Genomic DNA, 23226 nt, shown 5'->3' on the forward strand with positions numbered 1-23226 from the left:
TGAAAGTGCTCATTTACTGCAAGAAGCTACCACACAGAAGCTACTACATCTGTACCTGTTTCCTTTCTCTTATTATTATTTTTTAATAAAGGTACTGTAAAGCCAGTGTGGTTAAGTATTGTTTGTAGTATTTTTTCTCACCAATTCTGGTTATAATTTTACTTTTGTTTTTCCCTTGTTATCTGACTCCCTTTCCTTTCAGTGAGCCTTTTCATTGTTTAGTCATATATTTTACTCACTTGTCTAAAAATTTCATACAAGCAAACTATATATACATAAGAAGATACCAAAATGATTAGCAGAATGTGCATATCACACACTTGGGAGGTTTTAGATTTCAAGTTCCTTGAGGACCATGACCAGGTCTCACTTTGCTTTGTGTTCCACTTCCTACTTCCAAGACTTACATCCTCCATTTATGGATGTAAGTGGTGTTTCTATCATACCATTCCGATCTGTAATACAGACTTACGATACAGCTTTCTGACAGTAAGGTGTGCTAGGCTGGTCAGTACTACTCTGCTATTATAAACACACTCTCTTCTCAGACAAGAAAAAGAGAATCAAACACTCTAACATTCATGGGAGACAAAGATAACATCCCATCCTAAGATCATGTGACCAGTGCTATGCCATGTGTATGTAGCACTGTCGAGGAAGTGAACAGCAGCTAGGAAAGAGAAGGGAATACAGTTAGCCTCACAGGTGTTAGTTTTGCTGATACCAAGATAACGCACTGAGGAAGGACTTTAGAAGAGAAGACAGAACAAGACCAATGGTTTGGATTGTGAAGAGGCAAGCAGAGACTGTAATGGCAAAGATGCATCTTGAGATAAGGAAGTGCACCATAACCCAGCTCATTCCCTGCCTGCACAGATGCATTTAAGACTTGCTACCTTCTGTCTATTACATACAAACCAATTTAGGCTTCTTCTACAATTTCAGACATCGTTAGGTGAAAATTACATTTTTGCCTCCTTCTATCTTACCTCTTTAACGTGGGTGTGAAAGGACACGGACATGTCCAGTAGAATCTTTCGTTGTTCTACTCGCCGAACAAAATCTTGTATCCGGTCTTCAAGCTGATGGGCAGCCTGATAAATCTCTTCTGGGTCACATTCCCCAGTTTGAGCCAGCTGTTCTGCTGCTTCTAGCAATTTATCTGCATTGGTGTATGTATTCTGTATAAGAGAATATCCGAAAAAGAGTGAATAAGTAGCAAATCAGACAAGCAAGGACCCTTAACAGACAGCAATACAAAGTCAAGTAATATTTCTGGCCATTTACTTAAGTTGGTCAGAAAATATCTATGACAGATAATTTTAGTACTTCTCTGCACCTGTATTAGCAGCTTTTCCCAATACTATTTTATACTCTTATTAATCTTTGGACCTCATGACAAAATCCTTGCATGCAGCCATGGGGTATTTGTGGCAAAGGAGTTGTTCTATAACTACAAAAAAAAATTCCAGATATTTAACAAAAGTAGAAACAGGAAAACAACCAATAACTATAACTGTCTGCTTCTCTACTTTATGAGAATAGAGAATTCTATTTCCGTGTCATTTAGTATAATATGCTGCCTTACTGTTGATTCACAAAATACAAGTTGAAGAAAATACAATGGGGAAATAAATGGTTTCCCCTCCCCCTACATGGTTTTAGTTAGTTAATTCCATACTTACCCTTTTGTCTGCTAAGGGCAAACATTTTTGAGAAGGAAATAATCATTATAATGGGTATGAAGTAGTTTTCAAGAGCTGAAAGGAAATTTAGTAAATGTAAAATACTCTGATGTTTACTCTATTCCAATTCCAGTCTCAATCTGAGACTGCGTGTAGATTCCTCACATTGGCAGATGTGATAATTTTGAGACCAGTACTAGAAACTATCTTCGAGGGGCATCAGTGATAAGGAGGGGGGATGTAACAACAGCTAGAAGACTTCTGGGCAGTAGCAGCAAAATTAAGGCTTTTCAGGAAGGTCAGCCTGTGGTTCCCCATGAGAAACAAGTTGAATTCTTCATCCTATTCCTCCAGTATCTAACTCCACAGTTCAGCAGGGTGTTTTATCCAAGAAGGTAGGAGGTGGCCCAAAGTGTGGGCAGGGTTTCCATATAGGGTGACAGACTCTACTCACCTCATAATGGACAGAAAGCAGCAGAGAAGAAGCCTGGGCAAGATCTAGCCCCTAAAGATATTCCCACACCTCCTAACACTTCCTCCAAAAGGAAGGCCTCACCTCTCAAAGCCTTCGGCACCTCTCAAAATAATGCTACTAGCTAGGGAGCAAGTTTCAACATATGAGGAATATTTTCAACATATGAGGAATATTTTATTTTCAAACTGTAAACACTTGATGATTAGGATTTGGGTTCATCTTCTTAGTAAGTGGTTACTCAGTCAACACAAGTCCATTATTATTTTTAGCCTTCTGTAAAGTCTTAAGAATATGGACACAAGACAGCCAGTACTCTCTCTCATGCAACAAGGGTGGCCTTTTGTTCAATTTCCAATAGAATCTCCATTTCCATCCTGGGTAGTTTCCTGTCTTCAGAGTAGCTGAAGTAGAGTAGTACCGGTAGCTGATTCACTGAGGCTTTAATGCTTCACTGAAGGCACTGCAGTGTTTTCCTAGTTTCCTCACCTGAACTCTTTCACCTCTGCCTGCACCCCAATTCCAAAATGCCTCCACACTTTCAGCTATTTGCTATTAGGAAAACATTATTTAATATCCATTTTCTGTTTTAGTCTGGTTTATTTTTTATTTTGTTTTGCTTTTTGCTAGTGCTGGGCCTTGAACTCAGGGCCTTGGACACTTTTTGCTCAGGGCTAGCACTCTGCCCCTCGAGCCACAGCATGGCTTCCGGCCTTTTCTATGTATGTGGTACCAAAGAATCAAACCTAAGGCTTTGTGAATGCTAGGCAAGCACTCTACCACTAGGTTATGCTCCCAGCCCCTTTAGTTTGTTTTTCACTACACACTAACAAAATATCTGAGGCAGACTGTATAAAAAGGATTGACTAAGACATGAGAAAGGGTATCAATGTATGTGAATTAATGCACCTTCTATCTGGCGAATATAATGTAACCCTTCTATTAATTACAATAAAAATATATGAAAAAAAATCATATTAAGTAAGCCAGTCCCAAAGGAGCACAGGCTCTATGGTTTCCCTCATTTGTAATAATTAGTACACAATTAGCATTCTCCTAACAGCACCACAATAGCTCAAAAGCTGTGTACCTAAAGTCATATAGTATGAAACTAAACAAAGTTAACTCTAGGTTAATGAAACAAGAGGTTTATCTTTGTGATTGCTATTCTTAATGTACTATGTAAAGTTATTCCTTTCTCTCTTTTTTTTCTTTTTTTTTTCACTTATGGTTAATCTCATGAGGTTATTGTATCTGAATTTGTATACTGGTATACTGTATACACATTTGTTTATTTATTTGAAATAGGGAAGGGAAGGGGGAAAACAAGATGACTGGGGGGGTAGGAAGGGGAACAAAAACATGAGAAGGGATATTAAGTTTTGAGAAATAATGTACCTACCACCTGATGAATGTAACTGTAACCTTATCCTAACAATAAAATCCAATTTTAAAAAAATAATAAATTAGCTAAATAATCATTTAGCTAATGGCTCTGGAGATTGAAAAGTTCAAAATCAAGAAGGCTAATTTCTGTGGCCTCTGACTGGGGCTTAATAGCAGATGACATTGCAGTACTAGGAGCACATGTGGAAGAAAGTCCCATATTGAAACACTAAGTCAGGAGATGGATTTTTCAACAACTTAAGTAAACATGCCCCCAGATGACTTAGGGACCTCACATGAAGCTATGTGACTTAAAGTCTCACCTTCCAACATTGTCTCAGAAGGACCAAGTTTCTAACACATAAACCTTTAGGAAATAACATCCAAGTCACAGCAACTTCATTTTGGGAAGGAGTGGTCTCAAATTGAAAGATTCATTACATCCAAGAGCATCAATCAACTCAGTTAATATGTTAAGGATAATGAAGCTAAAACCCTCCATTTAGCAAAGTTATAAATACTGAAAAGGAAAAAGCCTGAGCCAATACTTGGCACTGGAAGTAGGTTAGAACTAGAACAAACAGGCATGAATGTATATTTGTGTGTGAAACTCAGTCTCTTTATCATCCATATCCCATAGCATGCCATATTACTGGTTAGTGTATCTTCTAACCACAGCCTGTACTACAGATAAAGACTGTTGAACTGTAGTTTTGGTACAAGTCTATGGTGGACAGTGGAAGTAGAATTCAAAAGCAATGTCTGACAAAGCCTGTGGTTATCATTCCCCCAATGTGTTGTTAGCACTTAAAAGCAAGCCAAGCCCTCTGTACATACTGTTGTGAGACAAACTTCACTGCTATTTTTTCCTCCCTGTCAACCCCCAAAAATCATCTGTAGGAGACTTTTCCAAAATCTCTTAAGAATGTCATTTAAATTTAGGATTGTAGTGAATTATTTTTAATGTTGGGTCTTTTAGAACACTTTAGAAATTAATTATTTACTATTTATGGCTAGCTTGGAAAATAAGCATTCCCTTTACATATTCTTTGCAACCAAATAATTTTTTTAGGAAAGCACAGTCAGTTCTCAGTCTTAACATGAAACCTAAAAGCATAGTTAAAGGGTTTTGTATACACTTAACAGGACACAGTGAGAAGCCAAGTTATAATTCATTCATGAAAAGAAAAACTGTGCACTTCAAAAGAGCTTTGTTGCAGCAAAAGCTGTGTTAAGCCAAAGTTCTTTCACACTGCTCCATAGTGAAGCCATAGCTATCTGATACTAAGCAACTCTAGGCTCCTGACCTAGACAGTGTGGCAACAATAAAGGATGATGACTGTGGCAGAACGAACACTGACTGAAGGCATGGTAGAATCAGAACCTGAAGTTCAACGACTTTTCTTTTTTGCCATCCCTGGGGCTTAAACTCAGGGCCTGTGCACTGTCCCTGACCTTTCTCAAAGCTAGCGTTTTACCATTTGAGCCACAGCACCACTTTCAGCTTTTTTTCTGTGTATGTGGTACTGAGGAATCAAACCCATGGCTTTATCCATGCTAGGCAAATACTCTACCACTAGGCCACACTCCCAGCCAAAGATCAACAACTTTATCAAACTTCTACACTCTGACAAGAGGGAAGAATCCAAGAAGAGTTGCAAATCAGCCTGCCACTAAAGGCTCTTGCCCCTGGCAGGTTTCTCCTCACAGCTTTAGCTGTGACAATGAACTCACTTTACAGAATTATGGCAGTATTAAACTAGGCAATATGAGAGTACATCCTCCATGATGTGGTTTTATTTGTTGGTATACTATGGGTTAGAATATCAGCAATGATGATGAGGATTAGTAACGATGAAAAGTAATCAAAGATACTCTGAGAGCCAAGTGAAAGATCAGAAAAACTGACACTAAATGCAATGTGGAACATATGCTCAAAGGGACCTTAAAATATCAGTACAGTAAGAGAAAAATTAAGGAAACCTCAATTTAGATACTAATTAATAATAATATATTGGTTTATTAATTAAAGCAAACATACCATACTAAAGGTATTAATGGAAAAGCTAGATAAAGGGTATAGGAAATCTCAAAATCTGAAGGTATCCTGAAACAAAGTCCATTAATATATGTATGTGTACGTGTTAAGAGTGAGTAAGCTATATGAGAGACAGATACACAAACCAGTTTTCACCTGTGGTTTAATTTCTGAAATTCCTGACAGCTTTCCAGAGATTATCTCATCCAAATTGTCTTTCCCCCTCTGGAGCTCCAAACACCTGTTATAATCTCTAACCTTAACCACAGTCCTCCTAGTGACAAAACTGTGTGCATTAGCTGTTTGGTTCTACAAGCACTTTACCTACCTACCAGATTCTCTTTCAGAGACTACTCCATTGTTCCAGGATGGTGGAGAACCTAACTGCCTTATAGTGTGACTTCAGAGCCAAGGTCTGCATCTGAGCGGGCATATGAGGGCACAGTGCCAAACAGAGCTAGTAGTACAGTGTGCGGTATGTAAAATGTAAGAATACTGTAATCAGTATACTGCAAATTCTTCTCTTCACAGAAGAGCTGAATCCTGTTTTCTTCTTAATCAACACTACAGCTTTGAAGTCATTTATGTTTTGTGTTTGACAATTGACAGTGTTTTCTGTTAGTAAAGCATTACCTAATTTCTGAGGTATTTCCTTCATTTTAGTAGGTAGAAACTCACATTGAAAAAGTAATGTGCTAAAGGAACAAGTATATTTTTGAATAATCTGGGACCCTATACTGCAATAATTTATCACAGGAGTCCACTTGATGAGCATGAGACTGCACAAAGGGTCAAGGGCCCCCTCAGCACAGTACCAGGTGCTGGCGGGCTGCACCAGAACTGGCACCCTTGACAACCTGGCCAGCCAGGCCTTACTAGAAACAAGGCCTTCCTGAATCTTAAGGCAATGGAAAAACAGTGATTTCCATGTGCTGATACTAAAGCATTCCAAACCTAAATACTGGCTTTTGAATGGTTGCTCTGAGGCTCACAATAGCCTTGTAACATGAGACCATAACCCCCACTTGTTCCATGAGGAGACTGAGGCACAGAGAGGTGAAATAAATTGCCTATGTCAGTCACTATAGCTGGGACTCTTCCAAAACCAAGGCCTTCCCAGAGATGTCAGGTGAGGAGCGTGTCATCCAGAGAAAGAATGTGAACTTTTTCCTTCTGCTCACTACTGTCCTATCCCTGTGTGGATATAGATTCTCAGTCCTAGGTAGATTCAACTAGGATTTGAGGAAACAAAAGAAGATTTGCAGGAGGTTAGGGATTGAGGCCAGGCTTTTATTGAAGCTTTCTGTCTACAGACAAATCAGTAGTAGCCTAGCACATAGCACAGAGCATAACAGCAAATTGCTCACAGGTTCACACTGTCACCCAGCCTGTCCTCCAGTGGTGCTTGTTTATACTTCCATTAAGACGAAAGTGGCAACTGGCCAACTGTGGTTACATAAGACCACACAGAGGAGCTAATCTCAAAGTTACATGAAGGATTACCAAGGGCAGAACATGCACACATGATGAAAGTTACATGAGCAGGCTGAACCAGCTGCCTCAGGGTGCTTGCTAAGTACAGGCCCAGAGCTCTCTGTAAGTATGGTGAGAAAACCTGACTTACTACTTTAGCACTTAAAAATCAGTCTTTGAACCATTCTGCTCCTTTTTTTTCTTGAAGATTAAAGGAGATAATGTAAGGGGCAGGGTGTCACCCAAACCAGTTCCTCTTTTTGTGGAGAAAGATTTAACTTACACAATTAGTAGGACTTGGGCAAACAGGAGTAGATATAATGCAGATTTTTTCACTTCCTATAATCCTTAGCTGCTAGTGCCTGATTTTCATTAGAGGTTCAGAGCTGTATTCAGAACATGAAAAATGGTTTTCTTGATTTTAGGACATGGAAGGTAGAAAACAAGCATTACAATTCTCAAACATACCTACTCCATTTGCTTTTTTAATGCTAAGAAGCAAAGCAAAGTCCTGTATAGACATATCCAAGGTATTCTATTACTATCAAACTGTAGTGGGGGAAAAAAAAGGGGGGGGTCTGTATTTCTACAGTGCAAACAGAAAGGCCCATAGAATTGACATGGCCACTTAAAAGGCTTGTAAATTCCCAAAGATAACCACCTATCCAGGAAGGGAAAGACAGTAGTAGAGAGACAAACTCAACACTATCACCTAACAAACACGCATGTCACAGAAGTGAGAAAAGGTCAGATTTATCTCACTGTTGTAAAACTAAAATCACTAATGGCAGGCTAGCTGCTGACCAAAAGTTTCAAGAGTTTTTTTCAGTGTGGGTGGATTCAAAAAGGTAAAGTAAGTCATGGGGTAAATGTACCTGTAACATCAATCTGGGCTAGGTCCTGGGGTTAAAATACCATGTTGATGTTCATCCAATGCCTAGATAATTTAAACGGTCTAAATATTCTATGCCAAGGACGTGCGTGCACTGACCAGCTGTTAGTGTCAGGGACTATTTAAAAAAAACGAATTCTTATAGCAAATGGAGGAAGGGAGGATTGGTATCACTTTACAATGAGACAAAACTTGCTAGAAAGATTTAAGACCAACTAAAGGATATTCTTCTTTAAAGAAAATAATTTTCCCTAAATTTCCCACTATTAATTTACTTTACAAGACTTAAAAAATATACCTAATGTAAGAACTAAACAGTACAAAATGAAAGCCTACTGCATATAAGCAGAAATTTAGAGCCCACTAAGAATGTAGATGCATTTATATGTCCACATGTCATGGATATACTATCTTCCTAATGATGAATGAGCTCAGGGGACACATCTGTATCTTCTAAAAATCTGGAATGAACTCAAGGTCATTTGTTTTCCTTAATGACTGCTGATCCAGTAAGACAAGGTAATTCTATGGCATACATAAAGAGCTGTCAAGAGAACTGAGGAATGACTTCAGAGAATGAATTTATGACAAGGCAAGTGGAATCCCAGGTGATAAGTAGAAGGAAGCCAAGTAAGTTAAACACTCAAAAAGTGGTCCTATGGGAAGACGATATGACAAAGATTCACTGATAGTAGGACATTTCTATGCTCCCAAAGCTAACTTGATCCCCAAACTAGCACTTTCTACCTGTTCTAACAGAGCTTTTTAAATCTAAAAAAGAAGGTCCAGAAGTGTGGCCTAGTGATAGAGTGCTTACCTAGCATGCACAAAACCTTGGGTTTTATTCCTTGGTACCACAAACACAGAAAAAGGTAGAAGTGGTGCTGTGGCTCAAATGCTAGAGTGCTAACCCTGAGAAAGCTCAAGAACAGTGTCTAGGCCCTGAGTTCAAGCCCCAGGACTGAAAAAACAAACAAATAAACAAAAAAACACTGACTGAGAATATTTAAAAAAATTTTAAAAAATCACTGCTAGGAAGCAAGTTCTTTTCCAATAGTCATTTGGAAAAAAGCTTCAGTTGAAAAGCATTTTTCCTTTTTACACTAGTAAATGAAAATGCACAAGGATTGTACATACCACACACTATAATACAATCAGCATGGATTCACTTAACAAGATAGATCTACTCACAATCACTGCACAAAATAAAGCATCTTCATATTTAATCACAGGGAAGTTCTTGGCTCAGCAAAAGAGACTACAAAAGTGATCCAAGTGCTTTTGAGCAGAAAGTGTCACCAGTGTCTGAAATGAATGCTGAAAACCAGCGTTCCAGTGAATCTAGTGCCTGCACAAGTTACACTAGGCCATATGACTTGCTTAAAGTAAGTAAACATGAGGTTCTTTCTGGGTTCCTCCTTCCCAGAAGACTAGAATTGTTCTACATAATCAGTCTATATTTAGTTCATTTTCAGTGAATTCAACCATAGGCTTTCACTACTTCCTCCTTAAATTGGTTATGTTACTTCACTGTCACAAATTACTCATTTTAAGAAGTTCACTATCCTCTTTTCAGCCATTGCTGAATCAGGAGAGGCCAAAATGATGCTCAATCCCTTTGTCATTTCTGACTGAAGCAAGAACTGGAAAAGGCATCTCAATGCACCTTCCCACATTCACAGGAAGATTATGTCTTCCCCTCTTTCCAAATAGCTGAGACAGTACAATGTGTAGTCTATGTCCATCCAAAAGAATAAAAAGGTGCAGGTTGTACAAGCACACTCTATAATGGTTATCAGGTAGGCAGAGTGGTCCAGGTTTACAGGAGGATGTATGTCATCTATAGTGAATGAGGACAGCGGGAAAGGGCCAATGGCACCACTCTCCACATGGACATCACCCCAGCAAGGTGGTTATTATCAGGCTGAAACTGGACAAAGACCACAAAAATATCCTGGCGCAGAAAGCCACATCCCACCTAGCAGGAAAGGAAAAGGACAAATACAAGGAAGAAACAATTGAGAAGATGCAGGAATGAAGTAATCTATACAACTTTCATTTAAAAAAAAATGAAAAAAAGTTTACTATGTGAAAAAAATTAACTGCTAATTTAAGATCAGTAAGCTAAAATCAATTCAGAATTAATTTTAATTTTATAAAGAAACCTGCAAAACACAATGCCCAGAAACCACCTAATCTTTTTTTGGGGAAAGGGTGTGTACTGGAGATTAAAGTAAGAGCCTGCCATGGCAGACTTGCTGCAGCACCATGTGACATAATTCTTGTTCTTCTCCCAGTTTTTTTACTTTTAGGTTTTTTTGTTTTGTTTTGTCTTTTGCTGGGGGGGGGGTTGTGTAATAATGAGGTTTGAATTCAATTGCTTTGCACTTGCTAGACAGGCTGCAGGTATGGTTTCTGAGCTGTTGTTTTTGATACAGTGTTGTTTTCTGCCTGGGTGAACTTCTGGGAAATGACATGCCTATTTTAGGCTTTCCCTGTGGCTAGAATATAGGTGCTTCAAGCCACACCTAACTTTCAGATGAGAAGGAGTCTTGTGAACTTTTCTGCACAGGTTATCCTCAAACTGTGACCCTCCCAATCTCCAAGTAGCTCCTATTACAGGTATCAGAATTTCTAACTTTCAGAGAGGGCCTTGGAATCCCAGAAGCAACAGGCGCTGACAAGGACTGAAACTCTTCCCAATAGCAGCCAAGTACTGAGCATTCTCCTTGGTTTTCTTAAGAGTTACTATTTTCCAATGATCTTTCTTTAATTCACTTTATACTTTCAAACTTTCTGGGTATTTTTATGTTTTGGATGTTCCCACTGAATATTTAATAAAAAGGAACTACTCTGTCTGTTGTTTTCAATCTGAAAATCTTTAGTCTTTAACAAGCATAATCTATTTACCATTTACTGAAATTACTAATTTTCTGGACAGATTATTACATCTTATTTATGTTACAATCACTGTTAGAAGATAATTCAGTTAAATATAGAATCCAAGATTCAGACTCTACTCTATCCTCCAGAGTCTATGATTACTGAAGAAAAGCCACTAAAATATTTTCACAGATGTCATGCTGTCTGAATTTAGATTCTTCTCTTTTTTCAAGACAACTTTCCCTACTTTCTTATAATTCCCACACAATGATACATATGAGAAAGAAGGGAGGGGAAGGATGATAGAGGAGAAGAGGAAGAGGGTCTGTTCAGATTAGAAAGCTAACTTCAAACAGCTTAAATAACTTGTAAAAGTCACATGGCATGTGAGCATTATTATAGCCAATGCTCAAATTTCATCAATCCTACCACTGAATACACTAGACACTAGCCCTCATTTCCTAAAAGCACACACTTAGCACAGCTGCAAAGAAGGCAAAGTCAATGCTGGCTCCATCATTAAAGAATTTAAGTACTATTAGTCTCTGACTATGAATCAAAATATGACAAACATCATCAAACAGTAGTACAATAATGACACAAGTATTCAATATGTACTGATTTAAATCATGCCTAGACAAAGACAGCCTTATCCTGAAATTAGTGTTTAATATCTTTATTTCAAATATATCTAGCAAAGGTGGTTAAGACTGGGATTCAAAACCAATTACACAGGTATTTAGGCAAGAAAACAGGAAAAGGAATTGATTTACCTGTGCCACCTCTTCAAAATCTTCATGGCGTTTCTGCAAAGCTCTGGCCCGATGAAGTGATTTCCCCACACCTGTGTGTTTGCTCAAAAAAGCTTCTCCATGATTTTCAATCCAGTCCAGCACCTACAATGAAATGCCACCACATATCATAAAAAGGCCTCCCTTGCCCAGTGAAGTCTGTTGTCAATCCATTAAGATATTAGCAAACCAGGACAAAGTACTTAAGATACTAATTTTAACACATTTGATAAATGCACTTCAAATCAGCCTCCCTACCACAACTTTGCTCAAGTCTTGCATTAAGTAAATCTTTCTGCTCGAGTCTTGTATTAAATAAATCTTTCTACGAATCTCACCTCATTTTATGTACAACTGAGTTGCCACCAAACAGACTGGGTTTTGTGCATTAGAGCAGTTATCGAAACACTCAAAACCAGTTAACAAGGTAATTTCTGACGACTTACAGCTTCACAACCCAAGTAATTAAGGTTTAATTTACCCAAATATCCAGAAACAAGGGCATACTAAAACCACTCACACAACAATGTTCACTGCAACATTATTTATCATAGCTAAGATCTGGAACCAATCCAGAAGCCCCTAAGTAGACGAATGGATCAAGAAGATATGGTACTTAAACACAATGCAATTCTATTCAGCCATCAGAAAGAGTGACATCGCCCCATTCGTAAGGAAATAAATCATATTAAGTGAAGTACACCAGACCCACAGGAACCAGACCCACAGGAACATAGGCCCCATAGTTTCCCTCATTTGCAATAATTAGTACACATCTAGGATTCTCCTAGCAGAGGATCACAATAGCTCAAAAGCTATGTCCATATGGTCATACAGGATGAGACTAAACGAAATGAACTCTAGGAAATGGAAACAATTTTTATCTTTGCGATTATTGTTCTTAATGTATATGTGAGGTTATTTCTTTTCTTTTTTCCCCCTTATGGTTAATCTCAAGTGGTTACTGAATCTATTATCTGACTTGGCTACCCAGTATTTTATATATAGGTTTATTTGTTAATTTGAAATAGGGAAGGGAAGGGGGAAACAATATGATTGGGAAGGGAGGGGTGGGGGAAAAGGGGACAAAAACATGAGAAGGAGTATCAAGTTTCAAGAAGTAATGTATCCACTATCTGATGAGTGTAACTGTAACCCCTCTATACATTATCCCAACAATAAAATACAATTTAAAAAGAATTAAAGTTTTTTCCCCTATTTGTACTTTACAAGATCGAAATATATAAGTAAACCCTTAGAAAACAGAAGACATGTCTCAACCCTGGTCTTGGAGGATAATTTATTCTATGAAACAAGAAGGTACAAAAAAATAAGCATTCCATGAACTTAATGATTTAAAGATTTTTGTTAGTTGAAATGTACTTTTAAAACAAGGCAAAGTAGTATAACTTGATGCTTTAGAATTCATAGCTGAAACTCAGTAAGTAGTTCATTGGATTTCTTCCTGAGAAATTGTAGGACAGTGACAGTGTCTAACAAATATTTGTACTACATCAAATTTGTACTGTCTTTCTTTGACTGAAAAGCACAAAAGAATAAGTAAATAAATTTCTAAAAACATTTATCTGAAGAAAAATTTAAAATATATTTGTTAATGTGCTATGAAAGTGCTAAAAGCAGCTGGGTGCCCATGGCTCACATCTGTAATCCTAGCTACTCAGGAGGCTGAGAGCTAAGGATCCAGGTTCAAAGCCAGCTTGGGCAGAACAGTCCCCCTAAGACTCATCTCTAATTAACCATTCAAAAACTAGAAGTGGTGCTGTGGCATAAGTGGTAAAGCATTAGCCATGAACACAAAGAAGCTCCAGAACAGTGCCCAGGTCCTGAGTTCAAGCCTTACAATCGACCAAAATTAATAAACACTGTTAAAGGCCCAGTGGTACTGGTGGCTTATGCTCTAATTTCTAAACTGCCTGGACAGACAAGCCCATGAGGAGCCATCTCAACAGAGGGAATCGATGCCATGGTGTATACTATGCAACAACAGAAAGCCTAATACAGAGGGAGTAGGTCCAGGAACAAGCAGGGAGTGATTTAAAATCCTTCTTAAAAACAACCCACTGAGGGTAAAATGGGGCTGGAGGCAAAGGTCTGATGTAAAGAACTTGTTTAGCAAGCCCAAGTACCTATGTTCAATGCCACGTATTGACTGTACTCCTCTCACCTGAAAAAAAGAGCTGAAGACTCACACTTTCAATGTGTGCAAGTATGGTTCATTAAGCTGCTCTAACAAGATACCTTAGACAGATTATCTGTAATCAAGGGAATAGTTCAGGAGCCTAACACTTTCAAGATGATTCAGTATCTAGCAAGGGCTCTTTCCTTAAAGTTACTTTCTATGTGTCTTCATATGGCAGAAGTGTGGCACATGGTCCATCAGTCCTCTTTTTACAAGGCACTAAATACACTCATGAAGGTTAAGCCATGATCTAATCCCCTCCTAAAGGCTCTATCTATCAATACCAATAAATGATGGATTACATTTCAACATAAAATTGTAGGGGACACAGCAATCAGATGATGTTGGGTACCTGAACCACAAATTGAAAGATCACGAATGGAAGAAAAATGTGGTAAACCAAGCAAAGACAGTGGTCTGAAGGGTAACCTAGAAAGAGGCGCCTCAGCCTTCCATGATGACAAAATAAAACAGGCTCAACTTGTGATTCATTGCCACAAAAGGGGTATCTTGCCTTTGGTCAACTGAATCATAGAAAGATCAGCTGTGCTGACAGGAAAAGAGACAAACTTAATCCCTACTTCTCAATACCAGTGCTCTTCAAATTTGATGGCTATTCTGTATGCTAGTACTTCACATAATTGTCTGCAAACCTTCATCAACCTCTGGTTCTTAGTAAAGACCCTTGCAGAACAGGTAGCAGCTGAAATCAGAAGCAGAGGTTGGGTGGTAGGGAGGCAGTAGGTGCTCAGTCCAAAGGTATATGTAACTACACACCTAGTTTGTAACTACAGTTCACTTCTAAATCTTTTCTGTCAGTATCAGCATTCTGCCAGTCACATTCATTAGTACAGTAATTCTTATTGGTCCAGCTGTGCTCTGTCAGTGCAATCTAATTTGTTATCAAGGATCGCTAATTCTTCTGAAAGCCCTCTTACTGCCACCACTTCATTGTCAGGAAGCTGTACAAAGACAGAAGCTGATAGCTTACTTTGGAGAATAATCTGTAACCTTTCTGGGCTTCAGTTTCCTCTCGGTGGTAGTAATCATGAGGGTTGTGAGTACTTGATAATATCTTGGGTAAGCATCCTGACATCAGTGAGGCAAATAACTCATGTCTGTCTCATTTCCAATGAACTGACAGTGCATTCGGTTTCACTTACTGCACTCAACACAAGATAACAAAGGAGTCCTTCTCCTTTTCCTTCATTAGTGCTATATTTATTATTCTCTACCAGACTTCATGACAGATCCAAAGCTGCTGAACTATTTTTTTTAATCAGTTTCTTAGCATACTTTATAAAACACAAGTCCTATTCCTCCCTAAGGGAATGTCTCAATTTTATGCCCACTGTACCTCTAAGAATGAGCATGCTTACTGAAATATATCTCTGGGCATGAAGTTAAGACCTTGTAGAGGGGAAGCAAAAAATACTTTAAATCTGAAGATTTAGAGGTAGTTAAGTAACATCTAGGCATCAGTCCAGCACCTGTAAGATCTGCATGAAGAATTAAAGAGACACTACAAACAAACAAAAACCTATAACAGAATCCACATATCTCTTAACTTTAAAATAAGCCATCAGAAAGCTGCATGTATCTGATGACTACTTCCAACTGTATAGAAATATGAAATAAGGGCACAATTTGAAAAAGGAAAATATAAATATTTTAAAAATGAAGGAAACATAGTATTTAAAAGATTTAAAACACAGTGTTTAAAAAGCATAATGAAAATATTCCAGGAGTTGAAAATAGAAGCTACTAAGAGAGAATCAACCACTCGGGGTCATAATGAACATTTCTCTATGCTTCTGCATTTTTCTTTTAGCAGTTCCCTCCAACAGAAATGTAACTAACAAATGAAATTTGATTTCTTCTAACAAATACAAATTGAATAAATTCTAAACACATTATTACAATAATTGCTACAGTTATAAAATCCAGCAAATATTCCCAAACTCTTCTACAAATCTATTGTTTCTCTTACAAGTATGGATAGAGATTCCAGATCAACAAACAGCTGGAAAAAACAACGTATTTATTGTAATTGTTAAATACATGCCTATGAAATTATTCACTTTAAAACAGAAAAGCAGCCGGACTCTGGTGGCTCGTGCCTGTAATCCTAGATACTCAGGAGGCTGAGATCTGAGGATCACAGTTCAAAGCCAGCCCAGAGCAGGAAAATTTAACCACCAGAAAACCAGTGCTGTGGCTCAAAGACCTTAGGGACAGTCAGCATCTAGGCTCTAAATTCAAGCTGCACAACTGACAAAAAGAACAAAACAGAAAAGCTGGGAACCAAACACACTTTCTTAGATCAGACAACATAGTATCAACTCAGTTCCCTGTACACTGGTGCCCTCTAATGGACACAAATGACAGCTCCAAGGTCAAGGCCATAGGCAAAACACAATGGCCACACTTAAAATACAAGTACTTAAGCTAAATGTATAGGAAATCATGAATCAAGCTCAGCCTAACTCCCTGGTTGTGACCTATAGGCTGTATGTACATAAAGCCATGGTTCTCATAGTCTACCAATGGTAGAAACAATCCCAATCTCCATTTAACAGATGCAACACAGGACCATAATTTTCAGTTACTTTATGGAGGAGGCAGTCTACAGACTTGGACAAAGGTAAGCCTGCCCTCACAGCAGTCTTTAGTTGCAGTGTATATTGCCCCTTCGTTGAGTTGACACAACTGACATACAGGCAGTACAAGTTGGGAGGATAAAAGTCATTTTTGACTTACAGTTAAGGCTGTATGTAAGAAATGAAAATCAGCCAACACTTACCAACTTGCTATTAAATAAATACCCAGGACAGGCCATAGGCACTCATACTCATACACCCATGATAGAGTTCTGGAAATCTTGTATAACCTGTAAATATATCTGTAAAATAGTCTCTATATTAAAATTCCATCACCAAATATTCACCATGTTTTGTAGATTTCTGCAACTAAGTTATTATTATTACTTGGGATAAATACTAAACTTCACCAAAGAGGAAATAAATTCTCAAAAAGACCAGCTCATAACATGCCCTCCAAAGACCAACATGATGTTCCTTTAAAGTGTAGATGTTTATTTCAGATACTCATTGAAACAGTCTTTTTAATCATCATCATGCTACACACCCCTGCCAAATGATGTGTATTGGCTTCAGCACTGAGTTGTTCTTCTGTGCTGTACATGCAAGGAGAATACAGTCTCCTAAAATTCCAAATACTTTTCCAAAACTTGTTTCTAAGGTTGGCAACAGAATGTGGCAGGAGAACTTGACCGGGGGTTATTTATAGTCTTTGCAGATTCTTTTAGGCTACCCAGACCCTGCTAGATGTACCATGTATCATACAAGATACTTTCTGAACTTTGAAACACACTGAACTTTAAATCATCTCTATTCCCAAGAATTACAAATAAACAAGAGCAGCCAGCATCTTGGCCTCCTCTCTTTCTTCTTCATGGAACTAGGGTTTGAATTCATTTTCACACTTTTTGGGGGGGGGGCGGTGGTAAGCACACTACTGTTTAAGCTATCTCCTCTTTTGCTCTATTTTCTAGGTAAGAGTGTTGGTTTTTGCCTGGGACATCCAGGATTCATCTTCCTGTTCCACTGTGATGACAGACACATACCACCCTTGTATGGCTAATGGTGGAAATAAGGTATCACAAACTTTTCACCCAGGCTGGCCTGGAACCAAGACCCTCTTGATCTCCACTTCCTGGTAGAATTACAGGCCTGAGCTACCAGTACCAGGAGAGATTATTGCCCCCCCTCCATTTTTTTTTGTTGGTCATGGGCTTGAACTCTGAACGCTGTCCCTGAGCTGAAGTCTTCAGCTCAAGGCTACTGTTCTAGCACTTGAGCCACAGCGCCACTTCCGGTTTTCTCGTGGTTAAGTGGAGATAAGAGTCTCATGGACTTGGACTTTGGCTTAGTGCTTGCCCAGCATGCACGAAGACTTGGATTCGATTCCTCGGTAACACATACATACAAAAAAAATCCGTAAGTGGTGCTGTGGCTCAAGTAGTAGAGCTCTAGCTTTGAGAAAAAAAAGCTCAAGGACAGTACTCAGGCCCTGAGTTCAACCTCCAGAATTGGCCAAAAAAAAAAAAAAAAAAAAAGTCTCACAGTCTTTCAGGCTATCTTTGAACCATGATCCTCAGATCTCAGCCTCCTGAGTAGCTAGCATTACAGGTATGAACCACCAGTGCCAGCTTTATTGTCCCTTTTACGTTAGAAATAAGGCATAAGGAAGTTTACTTGCCAAAGACAAAAGATTCAGATTCTCAATGTATACATAGTCAGTCAGTTGTAGGATTTGAACTTATACAAATGATTCAAACATACACATACTTACTCAGTCATAGGACCTGAGTGCTATCCTTGAGCTTCCCTCCCCCACTCCCAGGGGGCTAGCACTCCAACAGCTCCACTTCTAGTTTTCTGGTGGTTAATTAGAGATATGAGTCTCACAGATTTTCCTGCCCAGGCTGTCTTTGACCTGTGATCCTCAAATCTCAGCCTCCTGAGTAGTTGGGATTATAGCCATGAGCCACCAGCACTCAGCATTCAATGTCAATCTTATACTCCTAAGCCATCAGTACATCGTATCAAAGTCTGTAAAGAGTTTGAGACTTTTCTATCATTGGAGTTACATCTTGAAGAGGGCCATTTGTAAAAAAAGAAATCTTACATAAAATAATCGCGAACACATTAAATAAACCGATTTTTACTGCTAACACTAGATTTAAAGAAAATCTAGAGAATAGATACAAGCAACTGTTAATATAGCTTCATATTAAAAAAAAATGCCCCTTCTAGGTCACATTCCATGTACATAATTGAAATAGTAACCCATCTAATTCTGTATTTTGTTTCAAAAGTATGAGTCAAACTCGAACAATACTAAAATATTCAGTATTTTTATGTGAAGTCATTTTTCATTTGCAAAGTATAAATGTTCTCCCTATCCATGCTCAACTCTGTATAAAACAAAAATTAATACCCTGATTTCATTTATTGTACTTACTCCTACATCAGTTAATGTTGAAATAAATTTTTTAAATGGCATACTGCATATGAGTTTACTGATCATCAAATCAGTGGTATTACTAATGATGTTGACTATATAATCGGGGTGAAATTAAGTAACCAAGAAGGAGGGTTTTTGCTTAGACCATATTCATTTTTATTGAAGGCCAATGATTTCCATTGTTGTAAGAACATTCAATGCTACAGTGATAAAGAAATTTACCTATAAAATAAAAATCAACATGTTTTTAATTTAAAATTAGTGGAATCCAAAATCTCATTCTACCTGAAGTTGGCTGACATTTTATTCCAATTTTTATTTCAAAAGGCTGAGTCTTGTTCAAGTTCTTTCCTTTCCAGGGAGACTCAGAAACTATACCAATCAGCTCCAGCCACAGGATCCTTCACAAGGTCTGTGGCAGCGTGGATGCTGGCAGGGGCCCAGGACACAAGCTAGTCAGTGTATTCAGCATTTCACCTTTCCACAGACTCTTCAAAGATTACAATCCAAGAAAAACATCTCCACCTATTACTACTTTCCTCATTGCTATGGGCAGCTTCTGGGTTTCCCTCACTATCTGAAAAGCACCTCTTCTCCATTCTTTAAGTAGCTTGTAGGTTTTACGCTTTGTTTAGTTCAGATGTTAAGCATCTTCTCATACTTAAGAGCAGTAAAGTAGCAGAAACCTTTACGGGGCTGTTTGGAAGTTTTGACCACATTCCTGGACTTTTCTGGGGTGTGGCTACCATTTGGAAAACGATAGGTTCCAGTTCCAATTCTTTGATGTGCATAATTTTTAGACTAATTGGGTGAAATGAAGCGGACAGAGGTCAACATAAATCTGTGGGCTTTGAGGAACTGGCAGAAAAAGTAGTGCCATTCAGGTGCCACAACAGCTTACAGCCTCTCTATCAGGTATTCGTGTTATTCCATTTCTTTGTTGACTGTATTTAAAAAATAATAATGATAATAATAAAAAAAAAAAGCTGGCTGCTGGTGGCTCACATCTGTAATCTCAGGAGGCTAAGATCTGAGCCTCACAGTTCAATCCAGCCTGGGCAGAAAAGTCTGTGTGAGACCCTTATCTCCAATTATACTCAAAATCTGGAAATGGAGCTGTAAAGTGGTAGAGTGTTAGCCTTAAGCAAAAGAGCTCAGGGATAACACCCAGATCCTGAGTTCAAACCCTACCACTAACAAAAAGAAAAACAACAAATAAATGATAAAAACAATAAGTAAACAGACACAAAATCACCTCTTTTAGTATGCATTCTTACGTGGAAAAGTCTTTTCTTAAAATGGCTCCTAGAATATCACAAAGAGCACTAAAGCTAGTATTTAATTTTTGAAAAGAGTCCCAGGCAAGTTACACACAGCAAGTGTATTAACAGAGAACCGAAATTGCAATTATGGAGACATAAACAGAAGAGATGTTCTAGTTAAGGAAATGTGATGATTCTGGTGAGTGGGAGAGGAAAATTTCTTCCTTATATAACTTTATGAACATGAACAGGAAGGTTCAAGAAATCTTCCTTCATTGGTGAGCCAGGTGTAATGGAGTCAAGCTGGCTGAAGGGCAATAGTCTAAGACTATAGACCTAAAATCAATTTATTTGCCTCTTTAGTATATCCTGACCTCCCTCCCACTACTAGAATTCCAGCATTGATGATCTGTATTTGCATGCAAGTAAGAATCAAAATCTTTACTGTAGATCTTTTTATTTTGGTGAGTCGTAGGGCTTGGACTCAGGGCCTAAGCACTATCCTTGGGCATTCTTCAAGGCTAGTGGTACTGAGGAATTGAACTAGGTCTTCATGCATGCTAGACAAGCACTCTACCAGTAGGCCATGCTCCCAGCCCTTTTACTATAGACCTTAACAAGCTTCCAAAATTCTTATGCACTATAATTCCCTAACTTCCCTATCATTCTTCCAGGCAAATCTCTCAGACTACTTGATTGTAATATTAAAGTCAATCTTCCTCTACCATTCCAGACTAAATGAATAAATATTCCTTTACAGGAATATTTAATTTAAAAAAGTAAGGAGAATTTCTTAATTTTCTTCATCTACTCATTCTTTCTCGTAACAAATCTGAGCATATGCTTTTCCAAACACCTGAGAAACCCAGTGAATGAAACACTGATGTCTGCCCATGCAGACCACAATTCTTACCCAAGGCGTGTCAAAACTTGCAGGAACATCTGCATAGAGACTTGGCAGTTACTGCAATTTGGGGCTCGCTCCCTCAGTGACCAGAGCAATCTTTGTGAGACATGTAGAGCATTCTACCCCACCATCACTGTTTATTACCATCAAGTACACAGCATCACGGTTTCTTGGGGTGATGTGCGGAAGCTCAACAACCAGCTGAGCTTGAACGGGACATTTGTAAGTGAGAAAGAACACATGGAGCACGGGATAAGCTGATACCATATACCATTATTCCCTCACCCACCGCCACCTCCACTCACAATCAATTCAACCCTGCACCAGTATGCTGACATTTAGTGCAGCTTAATCCGTGTTCCTTCAATGTCATAAGAAGGCTACCAGAACCAAGTTTCAATAGTTCACCATGGAGGTACAGTGTTACCTATACCTTCATGCCCTCCCTTCCATTCTGTTGGGTGCCTGGGGCTCTTGGGACAGGCTCTACTGTCTTCTGTTTCTGCTCTTATTAAAACCCCTATTAAACCTTGCTCAACCTACTGGCTTTGTGTTGTAGCCTTTAAGGACAACTCAGATTCTATCTTTTCCGTGAGTGCTCTCTTCTTCCTCACCCCACAACTCCTGTATGACAATTGTTACCTGTATCTACACTACATTACTTTTCATTTATCATTCTATACTGAATCTTTGAAGTTTGAGACTATAGAGAAAGCTCTCCAGAATGTACAAAATTGTTCCAGATTAAAGCAGAGACATGCCCTCCAACTGCATTTGTAAGGTGGGAAGACACAATGGCTGAGGAAGCTAAACTTACATTTATCCCTAATAACCACTAGTAGAAACTCGGTGACTCGATTCAAATTTATGCCCAGCAACTTTCTACCTGATGTAAACAAAGACCAGAAAACAGAAATTCTATTAAACATCTACCAAAAACAAAAAACAAAAAAGAGAAGCCTGCTCAAATTAGATTATAAATTTCTTGAGAAAGAAACCTCAAGCCTTTTAACATATATTGTCCTTGGAGAATCACATAATTAATTTTTTTTTCTGGTTCTAAGGCTTGCTTTGGGCCCAGGCACAGTCAGTCCCTCAGCCTATTTTGCTCAAAACTAGCCATTTACCACTTGAGCCAAAGCACTGGCTTTTCCTGTTACTTAACTGAAGATAGGAATCTCACAAACTCAGAGACCTTCCTGTCTGGGCTAGCTTTGAACTGTGATCCTCAAATCTTCATCTCCTGTGTAACTAGGATTATAGACATGAGCCCCTAGCACCCAGCTTAAAAAACAAATAAGACATGTAGATTAGAAAAATCTATTTAAAAAAATAAAAACTTTGTTGATAGGATGTTGATATGTTGCCCAGGATGACCTTGAACTTCAGGACTTAAGTAATTTTCCTACCTATGCCTTATGAGTAATTGATATTTTAGTAACATCACCACATCTGGCTGTGTTTACCAAACAGTGAATGATCCAATGGGAACGTGGAATTCTTTCATGAGGTAGTTCCACAGGGAAGGTGCTCATACATCAAGAAGTTCCAGGAGAAAACAGGAGGCTTTTCTCCAAGAAGTTTCCTTGCTTAAGGAGTTTTGCTAGGGAGTGGGCCTGCTCCAGGAGAGTAGACTCATAGGGCCATGCATCTCCCTGTAATACTGGAGTATCTGAATCCCCCAAACTCAAGTTCTAGGCAAACTGGACAGGTGAGGTAGAAAAACAAGTCTAATAACATCCTGCTTTGAACTACTTCCATGACTACTACCCCATATGAACAAATGCTGTAAAAAAAAAAAAAAAAGCCATATTAGCTTAGTATAGAAAACTAAAATATATGCAGAACCCAATTTTTAGTTCAATCAGACATTCACTGAGGGATACTCTAGTACTAGACATATAGTGGAAATACATAAGACTAATTATTTGATTATAGGAAATGTGGTATCAGTCTCATTTAAGTTAATAATGCCAAAGAAACGGTCCTGCTAGTAGCCAGCACACATGCTGGCTATTTCTGTACCAAAACTTGCCACTCCCTATATACCCAGGCTTTGATAGGGATTTGTGACAAGTGCTACACAATAGCAGCTTTCATGATCTTCCTGTCCTTACATCCCTCACTACCATTCCAAACCAACTACTAAGCCAAAACAATCATGTTTTAAAAATCAAATTCATATTCT

The 23226-nt window shown here is 38.5% G+C and overlaps 1 protein-coding gene and 1 pseudogene across 1 annotated transcript in view; one reads left to right on the top strand and one right to left on the bottom strand.

Annotated features, from left to right (window-relative positions):
• The window catches only part of Trio (trio Rho guanine nucleotide exchange factor), a 289249-nt gene that overhangs the window by 149040 nt on the left and 116983 nt on the right, over positions 1–23226 (bottom strand). The window contains exons 10-11 of the mRNA XM_090332122.1: positions 11603–11725; positions 990–1181 (exon numbers count right to left, since the gene is read on the bottom strand). Of these exons, the coding sequence (XP_090188248.1) occupies positions 990–1181; positions 11603–11725 (315 nt within the window). The remainder of the gene's footprint in view (positions 1–989; positions 1182–11602; positions 11726–23226) is intronic.
• On the top strand, positions 9549–9984 carry LOC150064667 (large ribosomal subunit protein uL24 pseudogene; annotated as a pseudogene).

The sequence above is a fragment of the Megascapheus bottae genome, chromosome 4 (assembly GCF_031878675.1).
Source record: "Megascapheus bottae isolate mThoBot1 chromosome 4, mThoBot2.hap1, whole genome shotgun sequence".
NCBI lineage: Eukaryota > Metazoa > Chordata > Mammalia > Rodentia > Geomyidae > Megascapheus > Megascapheus bottae.